The 25,438-nt window shown below is 49.7% G+C and overlaps 2 protein-coding genes across 5 annotated transcripts; one reads left to right on the top strand and one right to left on the bottom strand.

Moving 5' to 3' along the window:
* The first annotated feature begins 1,213 nt into the window (after positions 1-1,213).
* Positions 1,214-22,663, top strand: LOC120905173. 4 transcript variants are annotated; one of them, XM_040316022.1, is made up of 18 exons: positions 1,214-1,576; positions 2,830-5,820; positions 5,911-6,203; positions 11,181-11,643; positions 12,938-13,255; positions 13,885-14,081; positions 14,148-14,407; positions 14,477-14,965; positions 16,001-16,375; positions 16,449-16,580; positions 16,645-16,797; positions 16,877-17,458; positions 17,859-18,128; positions 19,241-19,479; positions 19,551-19,635; positions 19,710-20,121; positions 20,192-20,373; positions 20,974-22,663. In XM_040316022.1, exons 2-18 carry the CDS (start codon positions 3,035-3,037, stop codon positions 21,037-21,039), a joined length of 7,302 nt encoding a protein of 2,433 aa, XP_040171956.1. In that variant the 5' UTR covers positions 1,214-1,576; positions 2,830-3,034; the 3' UTR covers positions 21,040-22,663. The 4 variants fall into 4 exon arrangements, with proteins under 4 accessions (XP_040171956.1, XP_040171960.1, XP_040171959.1 ...); XM_040316024.1 differs by lacking the exon at positions 1,214-1,576 and adding an exon at positions 1,776-1,859; XM_040316026.1 differs by lacking the exon at positions 12,938-13,255.
* Positions 7,599-9,927, bottom strand: LOC120905174 (peroxisomal acyl-coenzyme A oxidase 3-like). The gene is made up of 3 exons (XM_040316027.1): positions 8,381-9,927; positions 8,156-8,310; positions 7,599-8,092 (listed from the first exon to the last, which is right to left on the bottom strand). The coding sequence occupies exons 1-3, from the start codon at positions 9,921-9,923 to the stop codon at positions 7,706-7,708; spliced, it is 2,085 nt and encodes a 694-aa protein (XP_040171961.1). The 5' UTR covers positions 9,924-9,927; the 3' UTR covers positions 7,599-7,705.
* Positions 22,664-25,438: the final 2,775 nt, after the last annotated feature.

Genomic DNA, 25,438 nt, shown 5'->3' with positions numbered 1-25,438 from the left:
TGTTTTTAAAGAAAAAAACATGTAGGTTGACTGTATAAAATGAGCTACTGTGAACTATGCGGAGTAGTTGTATGTGGAAATGCGGAACTACAGTAGAACGTCGATTATCCAGGGGCGGATTAACCGGCGGGCGGCTTAACCGTGCTTATAAATGTGACAGCTGTTCAAACGTTCGGCGAATATTTGCAGCGATAGTCAAGTGGAAACCCAGCGTTTGTGCATCTCTGTAGTGTCTAGTGGTATATTCAAAATTCATTCTTGTTCATGAACAGCTGTTAAACCTATAGTTATTGATTAAAATAATATTCTACTAACGATTAATCCATTGATTCAAGGTGAATTTATCATAAAACTAGTGAATTTTATAAATTTTATATGGATTTGACATTTCTTGGACGATTATCCGTGCAAATCGATTAACCGGCTACAGTCCGGTCCCGAGCTGCCCGGATAATCGACGTTCTACTGTAAATTGAAACGAGTTCATCGATCTTACCCATCATCGATCTTACTGTAAATTGAAACGAGTTCATCGATCTTGGTAAGGCCTGCCTGTACCACTAGTGGGCTTAGCTTTCAGTGACTTATGTAATACCTTAGCAGGATAGTCAGTCCTACGTATGGGGGTACGAGGCTTGAACCCATGACGGGCATGTTGTGGCAAGTCGTACGATTTGGAGACTGTACCACCAGACCGGCCCAAAGGTCTTTAGCCAGCAAGAATATTCGCTATTCAAGGGATGCTACCATTCTAACTGCTAAATCTATGGGCGCAAAAAAAACTGCTTGCCTTTACAATCTGCTTAAATGCGTTGTGGCGCTGGGGCTATGAAGTTGTATGGAGTGCGAGGCACCTCGAGCGAGCTCTCAGACTACTTGAATTTGTTTTGCGGGATGTTTGAACATGTTCGTTTGTTTCCGTTTTCAATTATGGTATATTTTTCACAGGGCATGAAAGGGCTGTCATTTGCGCTATGCTGCCATGGTCGAAAAGTTTCAATCATGCAAATGCATTTTTGCATTGTTTGTTACATTACGCTCACTTATCCTTACCAATTAGCAATTACAAAAACATATTTTGTATCGATATTTAGAATAAAACGATCCAAAGTTGCAGCGTTATCAATCGAAAATGGAACTTTTATCGCTCGACCGTGCACTGTAAACGCGAAAATCTTCCCCACCCCACACCCCCACCCAAAACTTTAGCTTTGCTGGTTGTCATTCCTCCGATGAAAGTTCCAACTTGGCATTCATTTCTTGTTTTCGACGGTGAAAAAGGATATCAGTTTTTCCCCGTTCTTTTCCACAGTGCGAAATCTGTCCCGTCGGGATCGAAACGGGACGGGACCAGCGACTGCTCCCGTCCTCTCTCGGTGTGTGTGTGCGCGCGTGTGAGTGTGTAAATTGTGTGCAATCCCTTTTTTTTGTTCGTAAAGTATCTGTGTACACACGAGCGGCGGGGAGAGGTCAGTGTGTCGAACGAGAGGAGGGGCAGTCAGTAGTCAACATCTCGCGCAAGAGTGGCAACAGAGAGCAGGAGGAGAGGAAAAGGTCGCAAAGTGTATCGAAAAAGGTACGTGAAAAGTTGCCACTGGAACCGTGCTGGAGTGGAAAATCGGATGTGTTGGAGGCTACAAAGGGAGAGAGAGAGGAAGGCGAGTAAAAAGCAATTGCCCAAGGATGCCAATGTTATTGGTCAAGCGAACGTGGAGAGGAGGGGGGAGAGGTCACGACGGACGGCACAAGTGTCAAAACCCAATCAAAGTGAAGGTGAAATAGATTTGGGCCCGAGTCTTTTAATCACTTTACGTCCGGGACTTTAGCTTTTTCAGTGCTTTCCCTAGCTGGCCATCGAGGTTCGCTTGATAACGCATCCAGCAAAATGCAAAAAAACCCTCACTCGTGGTTTCCGCATAATACGCTGCGGTGTGTGCATGTGTGCAACCCCTTGTAGCTCAGTGTGCGTGCGTGTGTGTGTTTTGTTCGTTGGTTGCATTCTTTTTCCAACCAGTTTCTTATGCCACTCTCCATTTCGATCGATCGGTGGTTGGCCCCCTTAAAGAAAAGAGTGGAGGGGGGAAGACGGTCGACTGGGGGGTATTGGGTTGGATCAAAATCTCCCTCCCTACCCCAGTTTGGCACAACAATTTCTCCTGCGGACGGTGCCGAGACGATTACGAAAGTCTTTGCCCGACTGGACTCGTCGTCAGGGCAAACGACGGCAGAATAAATGATCAAAATTCGTGTAATTGGTTCCGTTGAACGATATTTTCGAATAAAAATCCGGAAGATATTCGTTGCTGAAGCAATCGAAGCTTCCGTACGGTGGTGCCGATACAACGGGCATGTGCGGCAGGTGTGACACGTAGCAAGTTATCCAACGTGTACGAGAGCTGTGCGACCAGCAGCGTTTAGATAGCGCAGGTGCTGGCTGTCGGTGATATCTGACATGTTTTTTTTTCTTTTGATAAACTGTCCGTATGTTTACACCTGTGCCATTGAGAATTCATAATTCAAACTGAAAAGTAGTTTACAGGGTCTTTCAGGGGTTCTCATAGCTGTGGGCTCTTTTCTATTGGTAGTGAACTTCATATGATGGAAATTGGACTCTAAGGCACCCTTTTTTGACAGACGCCTTGGAAATTCCGATTGGATTTGTTCAATAAGAGTGCTATAGAGCCCAATTCCCATTACAACAAGTTCATTTCCCGTAAGAAGGAGTCAATAAACTGTCCCACAGCTATGAGAACTCCTGGAAAACCCTGTAAATAGACCAAATCCATCGAAAATTCATCTAATTTCTTTTTTTCTTGATTTTTTTTGTAGCTCTATACCAACGACACCACAACGACTTCGGAGAATGCAGCATTTGGACAGTGTCTAACGAAACGAGAAAAAACATCGGAATCTTTTCCTTCCCAAATCGTGCGTGTTTCTGTGTGTATGTTTTGTGTGTGTGTGTGCCGTGGGACAATCTGGAACACACGGGAAAGCGTCTGATCGCTATACGGGAACCCGACCGTGCTGAAGAATGGCGGAACAGTTTTCTGCCTCGACCGCTTTTACCAACATGAACAACAACACGGACGGCTGGGGCGATGATTGGGGCGACTGGAGCGAAACGCCCGGCGATCCGGGACAGCTGAAACCGAACGCTACCATGCAGCCACCGGCGAATGCTCCGTCGACTGCTTACTTTCAGCAGCAGCAGCCGCAACACCATCCAAATCACCATCAGCATCAGCAGATGAATACTGCCGGACCGTATATGAACAGTGGGGCAAACCGTATGGATCAGAACAATCACAACTATCTGCCAAATGTGATGCCGCAGGGCAACAGCAATACTTACCAGCAACCGACGATGCCTCCGAACCCCTACCCGCCTGCTAACTATGGACCGGCGCAGCCGTTGGCGTACGGGCAGCAGGCAGCTAGCTTTTTCAACGCTCCCCAGGCCGCTCCCCAGCGTCCACCGTCGCATCCGGCACCGTCCACCACGCCGCAACTGATACCGACCTTCAGCCAGACGATTTCGGACAGCTTCGATACAGCGGCCGGTAACAGCTGGAACTGGACCGTGCCGGAACCGACGAAGCCGAGTGTGCCGGAGGCGCAGCTGGAGGCAAAAGTACCTCCGCAGCAACAACCGGCACCCCCGCAGCAGCAACAGCAGCAGCAGTACGACCCGTTCCCTCAGCCAAGCAACATGCAGCTGCAGCGGCTCAAGGCGGAAACCCTGTCACCGCAATGGTCCATCGAGAGCCAGGTGTCGTCGAGCGACCGATCGACGCTCGAGAGTGACCCGAGCGGCGATAGCAGGGGCCCACCACCATCCCAATCGACCACCGTGCTGCCTTCGGACGCGGATGCGGGACATCGCAAAACGACGGACGGCATGGAACATGTCGACCGACAACAGCAACCGTACTCGGCAGCACCGGCCGGGTCCGTTCCCGACCGGCTGGATGAGGTGCTGGAAGCGCTAAGCATCAAGCAGGAACCGGCCGAGAGCAGTTACCGCGCGGAGCAAACGTTCCCGCCGCCTCCGCCCTCGATCGTCGGTACTGCGGCGGCCGCCGGACCGCTCGTGAGCGACTCGCACACATCCAAGTCGTCCTCCACGACGCCCCCGTTGCCGCCGCCACCGACGGATAATGCCACGGTAGCACCACCGGTGTCCACCGGTCCGCCACCACCGTCTTCCATGATGTCCGGCCCGCCGCCAATGGCCGTGGGCAGCAGCAGCGGACCACCGAAAGCGATGCAAATTGCCGGTTCTAACCCGTTTAAGCGTAATGGGCCAAGATCCCATACGGCTACGCCGGGCTTGGGCGCAGGAACAGCGGCAGCAGCAGCACCACCAACTGCACCCCCTGGTGGGACATTCTTTTATCAACAACAAACACATCAGCCGCTGCTGCTACAGCCAGCGCCGCCCAGCGTCGAGGAAGCGAACAACATCGAAACGTTGACGCCGGAGAATCAGGAAATTCTGGTCGAAACACGGCCCGAGCAAGCGGTGGTGGAAAATCAGGAAATCGCCCCGAGCAACGATCGCAACCAGTACCTCCAGACGGGACACCTGTCCGAGGATGGGTACGGTGTGGACGCATCGCCGGGTGGTGGTAACGGGCGTGTCCACCCTGTAGCTGAAGCCGGCGCTGAAGCTGGCCACGGCGATGTGAACGATAGCCGACTACCTCCGCCGGGACTGTCACGGTACGTGCCGGGACAGAACGAGCAGCAGCCGGAACCGCCGATGCCGGTGCCGGTGGTGCAGCAGCAACCTAGCCCCGTCGCCGTGGGGCAAAGCTACCCGGAACCACCGCCCGGGCTGGACCGAATGGTGCCGGGAATGGATCTGCAGAACGCGTCGGACCTTTCGCTCGAGCGCCAAGCGGACGGGGAGGTGTCGGACAGCACGTCGGCGGCACCAGCGGCACCGATTGGCGCGCGCAACGAACATCTGCACCACCATCATCTCAACCATCACGGGCACCATCATCACGAGCGGGTGGACATGAGCGACCGCAACCGGTACCGCGTGCCGGGCGAGGATGACAATCACACGCATCACAACCAGCAGCGGGTCGTGCCGGGCGGTGGGCCAGAAAACGAGCGCCCACTGTCGACGTCCGTGCCGAGCGTCGTTCCGATGGTCCCAGGCAGCGCTACCGCCGCGATGGCTACGCTGGACATGCCCGAGGAGCAGCGCGAGCTGGTGATGGATGGGGAAAATCCGGACGATCGCCGAGAGGATCCACTGATCGGGGGGAACGCCGGGCCGGCAATTTCAGCCACGGGGTCCGCTTCCAGTGCTGCCGGCGGACCGAGCGCTGGCGGTGGTGGTCCCGTTGCAGTGGAGACGGAATCGAACGTTACAGCCGATACGTCGCGCATGGAACCGTCCAACACGTCCACCGCGGACGAAAGCGACAAGGGCGGCTTCTATGGGGCTGGCAGTGGGCCGAAGGGAACCGGCCGCCGGGAGGATGACGCATTGCGTCGGTCGAACAAGAGCAAAAGCTCGCGCGATCGGTACGACACGGAGGATTCCGATTACAGCGAGCACGAGCGTCGTCGGCGCGAGACTAGTGTGGGGGTGGCGGCAGGTGGCGGTGCTGCCGGTCCGGCCGACATCAGCTCCCATCGGCACGAGCGGTCGCGCCGTGCCGGCGGTGGAGCGGAACGAGAGAAGGACAAACGAAAGGATAACGGGCGCGACCGGGACCGTGACAGGGATCGCGAGCGTGACCGGGATCGTGATCGCGATCGTGATTATGACTATCGCGATCGTGATCGTGAACGAAACAGGTTAGTAGGCGAGATAGTGACGTGTGCGTGTGTGTGTTTGTGGAAGGTAAAATTGAATAATTGATTTGTCTGGTATACCCTCTGTTTTAGATATGACCGCGATCGTGAGCGCTATGGTCGCAGTAGTAAGTACGATCGCGAGAGTCGCTACGAAACCGACGGTTCAAAGTACGAAACCGAACGATCGACCCGGTACGAGAAGGAGGACAAGCGGTACGGCGGTGCCTCGCGCGACGACTACTACCGCAAGCGGGACGGCGAGCGCGGTGGCGAGGACGGTCGGGGGCCCGGTGGGCGGGACCGCGATCGGGACACGCTGGAGCGGCGCCAGAGGAAGGAGAAGGAGCGCGCCGAGCGCTACCGGGGCGATGAGCGAAGGAAAGGTGAGTTACATTTTGCTTTAATACTTACGTAGGAATCAATTTGGTGAAATTTTAAACGTTTTTTTGTTATGAAGAGGTAAGAATGTTCGAACAGCTTATTGATTGACCGCGTAACAAGTCCCGCAGCACAGCCGTTGAAGTCCTTGAGAGCATGAATTCAAATCCAATTGAAACCTTTGAACAAGTGTTGTGCTCTTTGGAGCGCACCCACGACTCCGATCCGACTCCAACTATTGTTAGTCCGATTTCGACTCCGGCAAAATCTGAACCACTAGTTCCGCCCGGAGTCGCGGAGTCGTTCGGAGGCGTTCGGATTCGTTCGAGGTAGGAGTCGTCCGTAGTCATCCAGAGTCATCCGGAGTTATCCGGAGTCATCCGGATGTAATTCGGAGTTATCCGGAGTCATCCGGAGTTATCCCGAGTCATCCGGAGTCATCCGGAGATATTCGGAGCTATCCGGAGTCATCCGGAGTCATCTAGAGTCATCCAGAGTCATCTGGAGTCATCCGGAGTCATCCGGAATCGTCCGGAGTCTTCCGAAGTCATCCGGAGGCGTTCGGAGTCGTTCATAGGCGTCCGGAGGGAGTCGTTCACAGTCGTCCACAGTCGTCCGGAGTCTTCTGCAGTCATCCGGAGTCATCCGGAGATATTCGGAGCTATCCGGAGTCAACCGGAGTCATCTAGAGTCATCCAGAGTCATCTGGAGTCATCCGGAGTCATCCGGAATCGTCCGGAGTCATCCGGAGTCATCCGGAGTCGTCCGGAGTCGTCCGGAGTCTTCCGAAGTCATCCGGAGGCGTTCGGAGTCGTTCATAGGCGTCCGGAGGCGTTCGGAGTCGTTCATAGGCGTCCGGAGGGAGTCGTTCACAGTCGTCCACAGTCGTCCGGAGTCTTCTGCAGTCATCCGGAGTCATTCGGAGTCATCCACAGTCATCCGCAGTCATCCGAGTCATCCGGAATCATCCGGAGTCGTTCGGAGTCGTTCGGGGCGTTCGGAGTAGGAGTCGTCCACAGTCGTCCACAGTCGTCCGGAGTCGTCTGGAGGCGTTGGTAGTCGTCCAGAGTCGTCCGGAGTCGTCCGGAGTCGTTTGGAGTCGGAGTAGTCCGGAGACTCCTGTTGACTCCGAACGACTCCGGGTGACTTCGGACGACTCTGGATAACTCCGGACGACTCCAATTCCGAACGGCTTCCAACGACTTCGATTCCGAACAGCTCCGGACAACTCCGGGCGATTCCGGACGATTCCGAGTGACTCCAGATAATGCTGGGCGGACCTACCTTCTAGTGTCGATTTTAGATTTTAGTCAATTTTACCGATATCTACTATGAATTCCATTCACTCCATTGACCATACTTTTGGACAGAAAAAAATAATCAAAATAATCAGTAAGGAATATGAAAAACAGCGCGATTGTCTTTATCTTGTTCCTTCTATGAAAACTGTTGCTTTGGATGTACTTTCCGTCATATTCCCACATGTTTCCATCGAATTGTATTCGCTTTACAGCTTTGCCGAAGTGGGTGTTAATATTTCGTGCCACCAGTTGGCACGCCCGGTCACATCCTGGCCCGCCATTAGCTCCGACTCCATGCGTGCGTAAACGTTCCCGTCGGCAGCACCGAGCGGTGAATTGAGCACAAAGTCTGGCGGTGCCAGCGAATCGATCATGGCCACCGCGTCCTGCTTAACGATGGGCAGCAGGCGTAGTATCGATTCCTGGACCAATGGTAAAGCGTCGACCGTGAGGTAGCCAGCACTTTGAAGGGTGGCCATATGCTTTAGTAACAGTGTCGCGCCGTACAGTTGGGCCAAACGCGTGAGATAGGTTCGTTCCGGTCCTTGTTCCATCGTGTCGAGGAAGGTACAGAATGCGTTGAATATTATGCGCTAGAAAGGGAAAGAAAGGTACGTTAGCGTGCTATGCTCATGAATGATTTTCTCTGGGCTCACCTCTCCAAAAACGATGGCAAGATCTTTAGCGTAGAAAATCTGCGTATCGTTGCGGACGTCGAATTTGCTGTCGCCCCGCTTAAGTAGTCCCTCCGCTCGTCGGTAGGTGCGTTCTAGTGTGTAGGCCGTCAACCAACTCAGTGCGTTCAGTATAACTGCAGCATGCAATGAGAGCAAAAGTAAGGATCAGATTGTTCTTCGACTTCCGCGTACTAAACTACCAACCTTTCGGATCCTCAATCTGCTCCACCGTAATGCGCTCGTGTCGCTGCTGCATTATCTGCTCGTACTCAGCCAAAAACGTCATCGAACCAAGCGGAGACATCAGCGCGAACGCACCGTACTCGCCCTTGCTGCGTATGGCGACCAGCTGCTGCGAGACCTGCTGCAGCAGCACATTGTTTTCGCCCTCGTACGTGATGTTTGCGTCGTTGTCTACCCGCAAGTCGGCCAGCCCGGCCAGCCGAAGGTACCCGTGGCCACCACACGCTTCCCGCGCATCCTGTATGCCGTCCCGGGCCGCCCAGCTGCAGATCGGCTTGACGGCGGACGCAACAATGTGCACCTCGAGCAGCAGCTCGCTCTCGATCGGTGCGGCTCGCAGCATGCGCACCTGCGCATCGCCCGACGCGCGTGCGAACCAGCGATGGAACAGCTTCAGCGCCACGCAGGTGGCCAGATGGGGCAGCAGCCGGTACTGCTGCGATTGGTACTCCAGTATCGGTAGCTCCCGGTCGTCGCCGGTCGGCCCGAACTGACACCGCACGGCCGAGTAGCGTATGCCGATCGTGAGCGCCTTGGCAAGCAGCGTCTGCGACACGGTACAGATGTTAATCCGCCCAATCACGAGCGGACCCATCGAAAGGGCGAACCGTTCGGTGGCGCTCTTAGCGGTCGACTCAAACCTACCCGTCGCCTCATTCACATCACCGAACCGCGCTAGCAGATTTTCGCGCGGAATGCGATACCCCCGGAACAGCACAAACCCATTGTCGACCCCGTTCAGGCCCGCTTTCTCACCCAGATCGCCCACCAACAGACCGGGCAGCGGTTGCAGCGTGTAGCGGTCGCGGATCGGCACCACAAACGCACTGACCCCGTGGCACGCGCCATCCGCCGTGTACAGCTGGGCCCACACGATCATGTCCGTGCAGCTTTTTGCTAAATTGCCCGCCCAGCACTTGGCGGCTTCGAAATCGGGCGTCTCGAGCACGAACTCCCGGTGCGCCGGGTCGTAGGTCGCGCGCGTTCGTATGGCCCGTGCGTTCGTCCCGTGGCCTACCTCGGTCAGCGCGAACGAACCGGCAATGTGGCCGGCTTCCGCCTGCTCGATCACGTGTGCTAGCCGTCCGCTAGGCTCGTCGAACATGCGTATGGCGCCGGTAAAGAAGAGATAGTTGACGGTAAGGCGCACCAGCAGCGCCATGTCGTACTCGGCGATCGTTGCGTAATAGATGGACGCAAGAGCGGGCCGCTCGATGAACGTTTCGTAGTGGAATAGACGTGCGCGCTGGAGGTGGTGGAGCTGCACCATGGCTAAACGGCGTCGCTCGTCCGTCGATTGGTCGCGAACGGTGCGGCCCCGTATGAAGGGTTCGCTGGTGCGAAACAAGCGATACAGCCGGTGCTGCAGCTCCAGCTCGTGCTGATCGGTAAAGGTAAGGCGCATCTTGCGCCAGTCGATCGTGGCCGCACGGCGATAGGGTGCTAATGGTCCGTGCTTTGGAAGGGGGCTGAACAGATTCTCATCATGTAAAAGGCCTTCCATTTTCGATGGACTAGGTAGTTGAAGAGTGAAATTAGAGGAAAGAGGTTCTCATCTAAATTAAGCTGAACGATCACTTGCTGAACGATCACGCAAACTAACCGGTTAGCACTGAAATCTGGTAACACCATTTTTATGAAGCAGATCAGTGCGAAAGAGGGGAGAGAGAAATGGCACACGCGTATTGGCCGAAGACACTAAACTAAATACAGGACGATCCAACGAGCACAACCCTCAGTTAACGACTGGCCGCAAGTTCACTCTCGAGTGAGGCATCAAAGTGGCACGTTTGAACATTCTTTCTAGTAATTTCTCTTTAGGAGAAACGAAAAGCTTCCACCGCAGACATGCAGACTGTTCTGAATAATGTTTTATCGGTAGCAATAACCACAGCTAGAGTGACTTTTGGATGCATTTTTAGCTTCGTGCTACAAAATATTATTTATGTGTGGTGTGGCGCTCTTGAAAACGGGTGAACTTTGGGGTGCAAACCATTCATTATGTATTCAGTCTGTATGGTTCAATGTGCTACACCACCGATAAGCCGATAATCATGAACATTGTATCCGTTTGTAATTTCGTTTTTTGGCTTCCTTTATTGCTGGAAGGAACGGTGTGATATAATTTTGGGAAATTTGATTCGTTTAATTGTTGCGTTGATGAAGTTTCATGTCCAGGGCCTCATGTAATGCTTCATAGGCGGTTGCTTTATACCCGATCTAAGTTGCCATGTAGCTAGAACGGTTCCGTAGTTTTGTGGATAGACCGCTGTCTCATCCTGAGGGCTCGCCGTTGACAGCAGGGCTGTCATCCGGTGACGTCCTCAGTGAGGATCGCGGCGCGAGCAGGACCAGTCGTCCTCTCCCCGCATTGTGTGTGTTGCGTTTATGTTATTTATTATCCGTGTTTATATTTCCCATGCCAAAGAGTAGAATAAATCACACATTCTGTTTGTGCCGTACAACCATCTACGTCTCATTTGTGCGGACACAACACGTAGTACAGCTGTTAAATGCATGACCCGCTGACATCCCCGTCTTGAGCTCGAATCTAGTTTGCAGCAACTTCTTCCGAAAGAAAACAAGCTTGTGTGATATTTTCTGCAAAGATTGGGACGCTTTATAAGCGATCTATGAGTCTAATCTCATTGAAATCGAATCTTTGATTTTGAGTTATTTTTTGTTTGACATTTCAAAACAACCGCTTATGTGTTGATCGTGAATCGAGTCTAATATCCTATTGCTTTCTGCAATTTTACAGATGATCGCTACCGCGAAGGTGAGAAGCGTCGTGATCGACACGATCGTCGCTACCCGGACCCGGAAGACTACCGTGCGGGAAGCCGAAATGGCACCGAACGGGACCGGGCCCGGGACAGCCGCGACCGGGACGATCGCAAGGAGAAGGATCGCAAGTACATGGGTGGCGGTGTGGCACCAGGAGCTGCTGTGGCATCGTCCGCTAGTGGCTACGGTATGGTGGCCGGTGCTGGTGCCGCCGGTGCTTATGGCCCCGCCAGCGGTTACTACGATCCGTACAGCTACTACGCTCAGCATCAGCAGTATTACGAGCAGCTGCGGCGCACGAACCCGCAAGCGTACGCCGAATGGTACCGTACGTACTACGCGCAGATGCAGGCGAGCCAGCTGCAGCGCGACCGGCTAACGACGGACGGGCGCGAATCGGTCCACTCCGGTCGCAGCTCGGCCAACGACAAGGAACGGTAAGAGTAACGGACGACGGCGTCGGTAATTTATGCCGGTTTGTATGTACGCGTGTGCGTGTGTGTGTGAGCGTGTGGGTGTGTTATTTACTCTGTACGTGTGCGTGGTTGGTTGGTTACTTATGTTTGGTGTGTGTGTGGTGAAATGTTTCCTTTGGCGACAAAAAAATAATTCTTAAATTGTTTTAAATTGTTTACTAAAGAATGAATAATCTATCATTACTTTATTGAAGGAGAACGATGAAAATTCGGATAAAAAATAACTAATTTCAATATTTTAATTAATTCGATTGAAATGCGGAGAAAACCCCTGTAAAATTTTGCTTTTTAACAATTCTGTTTTAAATACTGATCGCTCCATAAGTAATGTTAGGTTATTTGTTTATAATCAACCACTTCCAAAGTTACTATAGAGTGGAATTTTATTTAATAGTATATTTTATTCTGTGTGGTGTGTGCGTGTGCGTGTGCCTCTCTGGTAATCCCTTTGCGAGTTTCTAACTTTTCTCAAACGTGAATCTGAGTTATTTTTGGTTACTTTTCTTTAAAAATCAGATGCATTTTTGTTCCATTTGGATTACTCTACACTGCAATATGCTCTCTATCCCTGTCTCTATCTCTATCTGAACTGCATTTAAAATATATTTTCCCCCAACTTTCCGTTAACCCAGCGAGAGGTTCTCTTACTTTCGTTCTGTACTATGTTTTTCTCATGAGTTTTCTACTTTACATATCATTATTTAATTTATTTAATTTTTGTGGTGCAACTCCCCTTTAAAGCTTTGATCAAAATTGAGTGCCAAAAAAGAAGGGATTTTTGTTTGGGGTTTGTTAACACTCAAAATTGCTCACTATCACACAAACCACATGCTGGTCGGGGTTCGCTTCGACTAATAATCATCCCACCATCGTCTCCTTCCCATCATCTCATTCCCTAAACCTATCGCCCTGGAACTCAAGCGCACCGCCAGGACCGAATCACTTTGGCTGCACTTTTCAGCTCTCACTCTCTCTCTCTCTCACGGTGCTTCAATGCTGCGGCAGGGGTTGCTCTGTCTGAATGGTTATTTGTATTGGGTAGCTTACTGTTTAAATGTGGCTAATAATGGCCCGCGTGCCCTAAGCTCGCACACCGAACCACACTGTGGGAACGTACATAATTCACCACCATCAGCACATCTCCCCACCCCAAAATTTTGAGATGGGGAGTTGCAGCTGAATGAGCCAGCTGGCAAGGACAACGCTACAGCGTGTGTACATGTCTGTGTGTGCGTGTGTGTGTGTATATCTGCAGGTTTAATCGGACGACACCGTTTATGCATCCGCCCGGTGTGTACACCAACCCGGAGGAGTACCATCGTCATTACAATAATCAATCGCTACCGTCGGCCGCCATCGCCGGCGGTGGTATGGCCGGGCCGAGCTCGCTGCTCGACCAAACCTATCTGACCGACGTGTCCGGTCATCAGCCGACGTCACTGCCCCCGATGTACCACCAGGCGTACCAGCAAGGGCCACAGTCGCTCCTTCACCATCAGCAGCAGCGGGCAAACACATCGCTGGCCATGGACCGCACGTACCATAGCGAGGCGGGCGGATACTTTCAACCAAGGTGCTTTTCAACTTTATCATTTCATTTATCATTTCTTTTACTTACTCCTCTGTGTAGTTTCCCATTTCTTTTTTTTTGTCGGGATATATTATATGTTCGTCCTCTCGTTGCGCCATTTTCCGGGATAATGCACTTTCTTCTTCATTCATTGTACACACAACATGCTTTAATGCGTCGTATACCGAATTATGTAGTTTTGTTTTGCACACATTCTTATAATTATTCGTTTTTTTATTATTATTAACGTTATTTCTTTATTTAGTTGGTCTTGCATCTTCTTTTCTATGGGTTACGTTTGTAGTGCATGTTTCGTATCTTATTGCTTGATATGGTTAAACCATCCTCTTCCTTTTAACGATACAAATTACAAAGTAATAACGATGCGCATGCTTTCTTGTAGTAGATTACGGTTGTGAAAGTTTGCGTATGGCTTTGTGAAGTATGTTCTCCCCCCCTACTTTTGATGAACCCGTTTGCCCGAAAATATCCAGCCCAGCTCGATCGAATTGGGAAAGACGATCGAGCGGATTATTCTTGTAATCTTTTGTACACTTAAACTTCCATCCAGCCGTCCCTTTTTGTTTGTGTAACCCTTAACCATGATCATCTTTTAATGGATTCCCATTCAGAATCGACCAAATTGATGCGTCCGCCATCAAGCAGGACGCTACTGCCGAGCTGTCGATGATGGAACCGGAACGCCTGACGCCTCGCAAGTTCCCCGAAATTCATCCCATCGTCAGTGTGTCGGCCGGTTTGCTCATTTCCACCAAGAACCGACTCACAATGAACGGAATGGCGGACACGGTGAAAATATACAGTCTAGGTAGGTGAAGATGAACACCAAAAACGATCAAGAACGCAACCTAACCATGATTCATTCTGATTTCAGCATATAATGACGCTAGCAGGAAGCTGTTCCAAACCTACCCGGGCCCACTGGTGAAGGGTGTGACGCATAAAAAGTCCGTCATCGAGTTCTGCGAGGAGCAGCTACGCCACGGCCCACAGTACAGTGGTGCGCTGGCGCTGATCAAATCGCGGGGCAACTCGATCAACAGTTTGCACTCGTCATCGCTTGCCGCCGGCGCCAACCGCAGCTCGTTCGCTTTGCTGTGGAACTACATCATACTGCTGCTGAGACAGAATGGCGTAAGTGTGTGGTAGCTTTATTTGCCTTTGACTTTTAGTACAATCCCTTTCTTTTCCTTCCACCCACAGACGTTCGTCGGTACCGATATCTCCGAGCTGCTGATGCAAAACAAGGAAGAGTATCCGTTCGAGGCGATGCAGACCAGCGTGGCCCGGTCGGCCAACATTAGCGGGCGCAACTCGTCACTGTCGCAGCCCGAGCGGGAGGCCGATGCGCGCCAGGATGGCCAGGAAAGCGAGGAAGCGGCGGCCGATGCTACCGGCGAAGCAGACGATGGGGCTAAGGATACATCCGCCCAGGACGTGGCACCGAAAGCACTCACCGAGCAAGAGATTACGGACAAGTTCCGGAACTATCTGCTGTACGGCAACATTGGCGAGGCGCTCGAGTGGGCCACCGAGCATAACCTGTGGGGCCACGCACTGTTCCTCGCCTCCAAGGTGGACTCACGGCAGCACGCGAACGTGATGATGAAGTTCGCCAACAAACTGACGCTGAACGATCCGCTGCAAACGCTGTACCAGCTGTTGAGCGGGAGAACGCCCGCTTCCGTTACGGTAGGGCGAGCAAACCTTAAACTCTAACCCCTTGCAGTGCTTTCCAAGTCACTTTCCAATGTGCACATCATTACAGGGTTTTCCGAGTCAATTTAGAATGTTAACAATATTCTTCATTGTTTGCGAGATGTTTTTCAACAGCTGTCAAAAATGATGTACTTTCATCACAATCATAATCTCAGATCTTCCACATGATTTTCAACACTTTTCAAACTGGATTGAGTTTGGCAGTTATTTGTGATCTGTTGAAAATCATGTGTAAGAATTTAAACTTTATTGTGATACAAATACAATTTATGACAGCCGTTGAAAATCATCGTGCAGGCGGTGAGTAGTGATGTGCTGACGGAGAATACAGGGTTTTTCAAGTCATTTTCAAATGTGCACATAATTATTCACCACATCCAAGATGTTTTTCAACAGCTGTCAAAAGGTGTGTTTGCTTCATAATGAAATTTTAGCTTTTAAACATGATTTTCAACACATCACAAAGAACTGTCAAACTCAACCCAGATTGAGACGTGTCGAAATTCATGCTTTTACACATGATTTTCAACACATCACAAAAAACTGTCAAACTCAACCCAGATTGAGACGTGTCGAAATTCATGTTGAAGAAATTAAAAATTATGTGAATGAAAATGAAATATCAGATAAATGTGGATTAACATCTTGCACGCGGTGCATTGCAAGGGAAAAACCCTGTAATGGTGTTCAAATCTGACTTTGAAAACCCTGTATTCACCACTTTCAAGTTGTTTTTCAACAGTTGTCAAATTGGTGTATTTGCATCAAAGTAAAATTTGAGTTCTTGCACATGATTTTCAACACATCACAAATTCAATCCAGTTTGAGACGTGTTGTAAATCATGTGGAAGATCTGAAACACTATTGTGATGCAAATACACCAATTTGACAGCTGTTGAAAAACTTCTTGCAAGCAAAGGAAAATGTTATAGACATTGGAAATTGAGTCGGAAAACCCTGTATTTCTCTTTTGCTTCATGTTCTATTTTGTTTTACCCCATTCCTCAGAGCGTGCTGGACGAAAAGTGGGGCGACTGGCGGCCGCATCTGGCGATGCTGATGTCGAACAGCTCGGCCAAGCCGGAACTGATCAAGAAGTCGATCACCACGCTCGGCGACACGCTGCTCAATCGGGGCGATCTGTACGCGGCCCACTTTTGCTACCTCCTGTCCGATGTGGCCTTCGGTCGGTTCGCCGACGTTAAGCCGGATGCGGCCGGCGGCAGCAACAGCAATGGGGTCGTGCGGCTGGTGTTGCTCGGTGCCGCCCATCAGCATCGTACCTTCCGCGAGCTGTCGACGAACGAGTCGATCATGATGACGGAAATCTACGAGTACGCACGCTCGCTGAACGAGGATCGCTACTCGATCGCGGAATTGCAGGTAATGATGATGGTGATTGGAGGTTGAAGTACTAATCAAATGGCCACTAAAACCGGGATTTCGTCATTTTCAGCGCTATAAATATTTGCTTGCTTGCCGTATGCTCGATCAAGGCATGCAGCTGAAGTGTTTGCTCTACATGGAGCAGATAGCCGAGCAAATACAGTACGATCCGTACCGATTTGATGCTGATTTTGTAAGAAAGGTAAGCGAGACACTTGATTCATTTTCTAGTCAGTGTCCTAATTGATTTTCGATTGAATCAACAGGTGTACACGCTCGGCGATCGGCTGAAGTATTACGATCCAGTCATGGAGAAGGCTCTGGACGAATCGGTCGATAACACGGGACGGGGCAATATCTATGCGAACGTGGAGGATCCGGAATGGCTAAAAAGATTAAATGAAATTCTCCTCAATAGTGTAAGTATTCGAAGCTAAAAAGCATTTTTGTTGATAGCGAAAAAGAATTATTTTTAATACACTTTTTTGTTTGTTTCAGCCGTCGAATGCGGTCTCGAATTTTAGTGCCGTCAACGAGCCCCAAACAGGGTACGACTATAGCAGCTACGGGTATGGAGCGGATCAAACACAGGCTGCCGTCGATCACGAGCAGCAACAGTCGCAGCAACAGCAGCAGGAGTCTGCTTACCCTACCGAGTCGAGCGACATTAACAAGCAGTTCAACGAAATCAATCAGCAACTCGGTCAGCTTAATCTGCAGTACAGTGACCAACAGCAGCAACAACCGCAAGGGCAGCAGTATCAGCCCAATGCCGCACCGTACGAATTGAATCCCGCCATTCCAAGCTACGATCAGGGGTACGAGTCAATCAATCAGCAATCGCTGATGGATCCAACAGTCGAACAAGCGGCCAACCAGATGCCGGACAGTTACGAACAGCAGCAGCAACAGCAGCAATTCAATCAGTACAACAGCTACGACGAACATCAGCAGGATCAGCAGCAACAGCAGCAACAGCAGCTGGGCGGTCCTACTTTTTTCACTCCAGCTCCACCGAACACTGATGCAATGCCGACGTCTTACGATGGCGGATACTGGGGCGCTGCTGGCAACAGTGAGGTAAATTAATCCAAACGTAACGTTTGTTGTTAAAGTAGCCCAAAATGGTTAAGTTTTGTAGCGTTGTAGCCCTGGTTTAAGCCGGGTTTTTTTTATCGTTTTTATTCCGTGTAATATACGCCCTTAATTGAAGGGGCCGCCATTATGCCTTTTAGTTGACACGCCATTGTTTTTGGTTGATTATATTTTCATTTGTGTGGCTTGTTTTGCCCCCCGTTGGGACTTTCGGTTGACCACCTCCCCGAAACAGTAGTAGTATGCGTTTGGTTTTTTTTTCTTCTGCCTATCGTTTGGTTTGCTTGGTTTTTGAATGCTTTGGTTTTGCAACGACCAATCACGCACCCACCCACACGCAACTTGTGTAAACCGCTTACTTCCTTACCTACAACACGGAATGCAGCTACGATCGCAGGAACGCCGGTGGCAGCAAGAGAAGCAGCATGCTCCACCGCCTCACCATCATCATCATCACCATCACTTCCACGAAGAGGAGGAGGAGGAGGAAGATGAGGAACAGGATGTGGACGAAGAGGACGACGAAGAGCAGCAGGAGCGAAGCTCACTGTCGCCCTCGCCAGCAATTGGACCGATCGGCCCGTCGGATCCGTTGCCCCCGGCTGCCTTTGACTATCATCGCGCACCACCACCACACCAGCAACGGGATGCGTGCGTAAGTAGCATTAGAAGCGTTGGCAATCGCTCCGCCGAGAGTGCTACCAGCTCGTCGCCACTCTCGGAAACGTTTCGTGGTGATTATTGTGCTAACAAGTGTACCGTGCGGCATGTGCAAAGACGGCAGCTTTCGCAACAGCAGCACCAGCAGCAGCAGCAGCATCATCGCCGGCAATCCATCACTGATCGTGTAGCGCCGGCCAAACACGTGCAGTTTACTAAATCGCTCGCAAAGGTGCCGGAACCGCTGGGTGCGATCCGCAAGGTTCGAAAGAAACGCCGGAAAGTATCGAATTCGAGCGCAGCCGCCGGCAGCGGGAACGCTTCCTCCCTGCTACCGCCAAAGCAACTGCCGTTCCCGGAGCGTCGGCCCGGCAGTGCGATGAAACTGTCCAAAGCCTATCTGTATACGGCGCGCAGCAGACGGGAAGGGTTTCTGGCGCATCGGGACGTCGTTTACAATGGGACGTACCCGATCGATTTGCCGTTCTGCAGCCGGTTTAAGGATTACAATTACAGTGGCGAGAGTACCGATTCGGCGGCGAACAGTGAGGAGCGCGAGGGCCGGAAGCCCGCTATCGATGAGGGCATACGGGACTACTTTGAGGGGACCGAGCTGGGCAGTTTGAGGTGTAGAAGGCGCCCGAATGCTTCCCACGGCAAGGCCGGTGCCGTGCTGACTTATGCGATCGACGAACCGCTGTAGAAGATAGAGTTTAACGCCATTGTTGATGCTTAGAATGAAAGAGTATAGTAGGGCAATGTTATGAAAGACTTCTTCAGCGGGTAGACGACGAACCGCCGATGGCTTTTTTTGCTATATCAAAATATTCTGCTCGTGCTTCGATGTCGAGTGTTTGTGGGGCGTAGGATGCATTGCAACACAGATTCAGCAATCTACGCGAAAGTTTTGTCTTATATTGTAACCGCTTTTACATTAACTTTCCTGTTAAATTAAGCTTCAGTTTTGCTTTCGTGTTTGCGCATCTTTCGTTTTTTTTATTCTTCTCCGTTTGTGCGTTACATTTGTTACTTTAGGATAGATGTTCAACTTTCCATAGCTTTGATATTAATCTTTGTCTTCCTTCCTTCCTTCACCGACAACCCTAGGCACCGGCACCGACGATCTCAATGCCAAACTCCGTCGCGAAACGGCCCGGATTCGGCGAAGATACGGACGATGAACAAAGGGGAGGAGGTGGCAAGGGTGCCGCCCCAATGCAGGCAGGAAAGCAGCAGCAGCAGCAGCAACAGCAACAACCCAATGCAGCAGCTGCACAGGTGAAGAAAGCGTCCGGACCCGGCGGAAAGGATGGAAAGGGAGCGGCCGGTGCAGCTGGTGGTCAAGGGTATGACAAGCGACGTTTTGTTTGTTGCATTAAAATAGTGACTTACAGGGTTTATTGCTTCTTTTTTTTAGATCCGGATGGTTCGGTGGAATCTGGAACAAGTTTTCGCTGAAACCGAAAAACCAGATGATACTGCCCGATGATAAGAATCCAAAGGTATGTGCGAAGAAACTCATGATTGTCATGTACACTCTCACAGCATCGTTTTCTGCATGTTTCACCATCGCTAGATTGTTTGGGATGAAGTGTCGAAGCGTTGGGTCAACACGGACGAGAGTGAAGCAGCAACGGAAGCGTACAAGCCACCGCCTAAGATGTCGGATCTTGCCCCTGCTGGCCCTCCTGCACCCGTCCCATCGGGTGGTGGTCCCGCACCAATGGGAGGACCATCGGTACCGCTTATGCAATCCGGCCCCCAGGAGACGGGTCCAGCATTTCAGCAGCAACCAATGGGCAATGTGATGAGTCAGCCCGCCGATAGTCGCCCTGCTCAACCGATCGGAAGCGGTAATGCTGGTGGTGCAATGCAATCGAATGCACCGAATGCTGTCGCCGGTGGTATTGGTGGTGGTCCGGTGGCAGGCCAACCAACTAAAGTTCCCACGCTGCAGTCAAACATGTACAAAATGCAACGGAATCGAAGTATGTAACTTTGCGCTGTTGGTAGCACGAAATACGTGATCTTTCTTCTAAAATTGATGTATTTTCGCAGCGCTGAAACGATCGTACGTCGATGTGTTCAATCCATCCGGAGCGGCACCGAGCAAACCGACGGAACCCGTGCTAGCGCCGGCCGTCCCAACGTTGCCTAATGCTCCGGGAGGCTTCTTCGTGCCTGGAGGTGCTCCCAGCGCTGGCGGAGGAGCAGAACAGCAACCGGATGGTGTACCGGAGGTAATGTGAAATAGATCAGAGCAATTTTATTTACGGAATGAATGCTTGAAATTTTTAAATCAAGCGAAAACTCAGAACAGGCAGGGTTTGTTGCCTTATGCGATATTTTTGTTCTTGCAGGGTTTTCCAAGGGGTTCTCATAGTTGTGGGACACTTCCTTGGCTCTTTCTTATAGGAAGTGATCTTCATATGACGGTAATTGGACTGTATAGCACCCTTTTTGGACAGGCGCCTTGGATTTTCCAAATGGATTATTTCAGCAAGGGTGCTATAGAGCCCAATTCCCGTTACATTAGGTTCATTTCACGCAAAAAAGAGTCAAATAGATGTCCCACAGCTATGAGAACTCCTGGAAAACTTTTTAAATCATTCAATGTTAAAAAATGAAGCGTAAAATGAATTTCTTCAATAAGATATTCAGTAGAATGTTGTAAGAATTATTGATCTTTAGAGTAAAAAATATTTATTCAATATTCGAAAATCATGATTTATTAGATAATCAATAATTCAAGAATGTTTCAAAAATAACGACCTTTTTTGTTATTACGCATGTCTTTTGCCATCTTGCTCACCAGATTGTGTGTTTTATTTCTTTTCTAGGGAATGCCACAGTTTTACAACCCCAATCAGTTCGGTTCGGGTGGACCCGGCGGTTACCAACAGTAGAGACCCTATCTACAACAAAATGACCGAGATCAACTCAGGAAGATGAAACTGGCCGCTCCAACACAGTAAATATGTGCTGCTCCCCCCTGTTGCGTAACCGCTGGAGGACGGGGGACAGATCTTCCCAATTTATTAATTATCATTTCGCGTCCGCGCACCCGCCGGTTTGTGGACGAGGTTTGCTAAACACGGAAAAAGTATCACAGTCAAACATTCAAAAACCCCACAGTTAAAACGTTAAAGTAGTGTGCATCCCCTCTTGGTTTTCGTTTTTACCCCTGATTTGTTTCGTTTGTGTTGATTTTTTTTATGTGTATGTTCAATGTGTTATCGCGTTACAAAAAAAAGGCTTTCCCCTTTGAATTTGTGTATTTGTGCGGCCCGTTTCGCGTTGCTTAGTTTTTTCTTCCCTTTATTTTAAGCGTAAGCACGTGGCCGTGTTGAAAAGTTGCAACAACAAAAATTAAAAAAATAATAATAATGCTCTGCGTATATCATGAGTTTCGGTTGCAAAGCGTGTGATGCATTTGACATCGTGAACGGGTGCATTTTGAGTGTTGCAACGGTGTATCCAATTTCTAATTGTATGGGCGGCAACCCCTGCGTTGGTGCAACGAACGTTTACTACCCATTCGATCGTACACAGAACAAACAGAAGAAGAAGTGGGACAAGTGAGTCATTACTGCTACTTCTACTACTACTACTCTACCATATTGCTTGTCTCTTGCGTGTGTTTTTGTGATGTGTGTTCCCTAACTAAGCCTAGAAGCTGCGATTATGTCGAAGAGGGTTTCATTTACCACGGTTTTGCGTTCCCTATCGGTTTGGTTAAGCTGTTAAATTGTTTTAGACCACAACAAAAAAGAAGAAGAAAAGTATAAGCGTTATGTTGTCCCTTTCGTTCCATGTATAATCAGCCAGAAAGCAAATGCATATGATTGAGCAGAAGTAGGCTAAGAGCCTGCGCCCGTAGAGACGGTGGGACACTTAGACAGACTTAGTGAGAATTATGTTTATTGTGTTTTTTTTTATTTGTTAACGGGTAGAAAGGAAATATAATCAAAATATCGCCTCCACCTTCCTGCACACTTCGTTCCCACTTCGTTTAGGCGGGGGTGTAGGTAAGCGGATAATTTTTGTACGTATGATTTAGGCTTAGTAGATTTGACGCGAGTGAGCGTTTGTGTGTGGGTTGTATGGGAGGGCAAAACAAAAAAGACGATGCACCCACAATCCGGCAATAAAGAAGGGTGAGAGCGCTCCTCTAAAACTGAGCCAACTGGTGTAGTGAGCGCGTGAGCACTTGTGATATGGCATAAATACGTTTGATCGATTTTGCTTCTTTTACATGCGTGTCGTTTGCCCACCTCAAAACACAAGCAATCTGTTCGTTGTTTTCGTTCTTTTTGTTTTTAAAATGATGCTTTTCGTTGATAACGATTCGATTTGGGCGCTAGTGAATGGCGAAAAAGACACACAAACACTGCGACACTCGGTGACCCATTGGGTGCAAAAAAAAACGGGCGGTTTGAACAAGTGCGCAAAGCAAGAAGGGATATTAAAGCAGGAAAATTGTAATGTATTTAGCCCAATTGTCGACAGAATAAATTACGCTATAAAATATTAACACCTCTTTACCGTCCGCCATTCGAACGCGTCTTCCTATCGCTCCTCTCCCCTCCGCTAGGACCCGATGGATCCGCGAAAGATTTTGTTGGAAAACTCCACGATCGTTTGCTTCTGCAGCGTGTTGAGCTTCAGTATGCCGTCAATGTCCTGCAGCAGCTTGTTCGTCTTGCGCTGCACGGAGGCTACCCACATCGCCACGTCCCGCACCTGGTTGCCGTCGATTAGGGTGCCGATACGATCGAGTTGCTGCTCCAGCGCAGCCAGCCGCTCGTGTTGGCTGCCGAGCGTACCGAACGTTTCCTTCGATATTGCGCTCGGCGGCAGGAAGATGATTCGTTCGCGCAGCAGCTCGCCAAGCGTTTCCACCTTGCTCTCGAGCCGGTCCAGTAGGGCGGCCAGTTCGACGGGCGGTGCAGACACCTTGTTCAGTCCGTGCAGTATGCCGTGCTCGAGCAGCGCTAACCGGGCGAGCGATTCCCGGTACTGCAGGATCGTGCGACCGTACAGCTCCACGTCCGACTCGATGTCCTTCAGGATGGTGTGGCGCTTGCGGTCCAGCTCTTCCGTTGCCGTTGCGGTGACCAGCTCGTCGGCAAGCTGTATCGAATCCGCAATTAGCTGCTGCGTTTCCTCGTCACAATCTTCCAAATCTAACGACATTTTGCTTTCCTTGGGTGGGCAAAGCGAAATTAACGAGTGCGATTTGTGTTTCCCCAACAGCGGCAGAATGTTTACGTTATTTTAATTTTGACAGCAGCAACTAGTTCGAACGTGCTGGCAACCAGGTGGCCAGATTATTTTGGCGGTTTTCGGTAGGCGCATTAAAATTTTATCGGTAGTTTTCGGTAGGTTAAAACTCAAAACTTAACTGAGTTAAAAAAAAGTAAAAGCGAAAGAAATGTTAAGTGGGATGGGGTGGGGGGGGGGACTAATGCGCAAAATGAAAGTTCCATCTCACGAGAATATGCATCCTTTATATAAGATATGCACACTTAAAAATGTTCGCCGAATCTCGGTTAATTTTTGCCGAGATCTGCACAACTGAGATCTCGGCAAAAATCTCGGTTAAATTTCTGTTGCCGAAATCTCGGTTAAAAATGCAATTGACATTTTGTTTTGACGTTTACGTTTAACCGAGATTTTCGGTTAGAGCAATCCGAGATTTCAGCTAATTATAAAAACAATCGTTTTTTTAATTTTAGTGGTTTTATTTGCGTAAAAAGTTAGTTTGAGTTATAAATACAAACACAATTATTTATTGAGCCACAACCATAACAGCCAGAGCCCATGCTGATTGCCGATGTACATTTTCTGCAGCATGATGCCACCATCGTATCTGTAGTTGGACGGCAGGAAGTCACCTCCCCCCCAATTGTGAGAGTTGTGGTGGGATGGGAAGCGCAGGGACGGGCGCCGATACAAACCTGGAAGTCCGAACGGGCCGGCAAAGGTTGGTCCAATCGGACTAGCATCCGGTAATCCTTGGATAAGGACTGCTTCGAGCGACGATCTTATGTGCACTGGCTACGTGCGTTGACAGAGCTTCGTAGCCCACCCGTGTCCGATCGTACGCTACTGGTGATCGGTTTCTTCACGCTGGGTGTCATATTTTCATTTATTTTTCACACTATTAATTTTATAACACAAAATCACTCCGAAAGGTTTCTGCATCGACAAAATGATGAATGACAGATAGAAAACCGAGCCTCGGCTAACTCAAATAGCATGGCCGAAATTTCGGTTATTTTGACGGATGACCTCGGTGACAGCAGTGTTAACGTACGTAATCGGCATGTTGTGTTGCCGAGTTTCGGTTAAAATATTTGTTTAACTGATATTTCAGTTTTAAATGGTACTGATTATCGGCAATGGGAAATTTTCAACTGACATATCAGCAAGAATCGAAAGAGCCGACGAATTTCGGCAGTTTTTTTAACCGAGGTCGTGAAATATTTTTAAGTGTGTGGATTAGATTTGGTTCAGCGGCTACACAAATGAAGGTCTTTCTGAAGTGTCGATGTGAAAATTGTACTGGGAATTCTAAGCCAAAGAAGAACTAAGATGCACATTATTTTTCTCAGTGGTGGCAAGTTCTTTTTCTCGGGACCCGACCGCCTAGGGCCGCAGCAGTGCTTCATTTGATACAACTTTATCGTACGTGCTGTCATTTGATTTTCGCTGGATTATTTAGATTGATATGATTGTTTGGCTGAGTTTTATATTTCAATGATTAAAAAAAATGAAATTCTAGATGTATATATATATATACATCACTTTTTGGCGGCCACCGTCGCAAAACCGTCGCAAAACGTCAAAACCGGCGTCGCATGCAGAGTGGCCAGATTATTTTTGCGGTTTTCGGTAGGCGCATCAAAATTTTATCGGTAGTTTTCGGTAGGAGTTTAAAATTTTTCGGTAGTTTTCGGTAAGCTTTGAAGTGTTGAGCGGGGGGGGGGGGTTGAAAATTGTACTAGGGAATTTAACCCAACAAATGATTGGGACGCTCTGGCAGCAATTGCATGCGACATCAAACATGAAAAATATATGGGATTTTACATGTTCGATGTGATAACCCACAAATCGAACATGTGAAGTCCTGTGCATTTTTCATGTTCGGCTGGAAATAGACGAACCGAGATCATCGCGGCACCGCGAAAATCGCGTATGACTTGAGCTGCCAATTAAGTTATCAAATCTGACAGATAGGCGAGATAATCGCGGTTCGTGTATGGAACCATCCGAGGTCTGGTGACGATTGAATGTGCCTAG

This window comes from Anopheles arabiensis, chromosome 3 (assembly GCF_016920715.1).
Source record: "Anopheles arabiensis isolate DONGOLA chromosome 3, AaraD3, whole genome shotgun sequence".
Taxonomy (NCBI): domain Eukaryota; kingdom Metazoa; phylum Arthropoda; class Insecta; order Diptera; family Culicidae; genus Anopheles; species Anopheles arabiensis.
This window is presented reverse-complemented; position numbering and strand designations above follow the sequence as displayed.

Excerpts from the sequence above, each read along its gene's own strand:
- LOC120905174 (XM_040316027.1), bottom strand. The coding sequence starts at position 9,923 with ATGGAAGGCCTTTTACATGATGAGAATCTGTTCAGCCCCCTTCCAAAG. Across the intron at positions 8,311-8,380 it reads GCAGATTGAGGATCCGAAAG|TTATACTGAACGCACTGAGT; the intron begins GTTGGTAGTTTA and ends TGCATGCTGCAG. Across the intron at positions 8,093-8,155 it reads TTGCCATCGTTTTTGGAGAG|CGCATAATATTCAACGCATT; the intron begins GTGAGCCCAGAG and ends TTCCCTTTCTAG.
- LOC120905173 (XM_040316022.1), top strand. The coding sequence starts at position 3,035 with ATGGCGGAACAGTTTTCTGCCTCGACCGCTTTTACCAACATGAACAAC. Across the intron at positions 14,082-14,147 it reads GGTGAAAATATACAGTCTAG|CATATAATGACGCTAGCAGG; the intron begins GTAGGTGAAGAT and ends TTCTGATTTCAG. Across the intron at positions 16,798-16,876 it reads ATGAAATTCTCCTCAATAGT|CCGTCGAATGCGGTCTCGAA; the intron begins GTAAGTATTCGA and ends TGTTTGTTTCAG.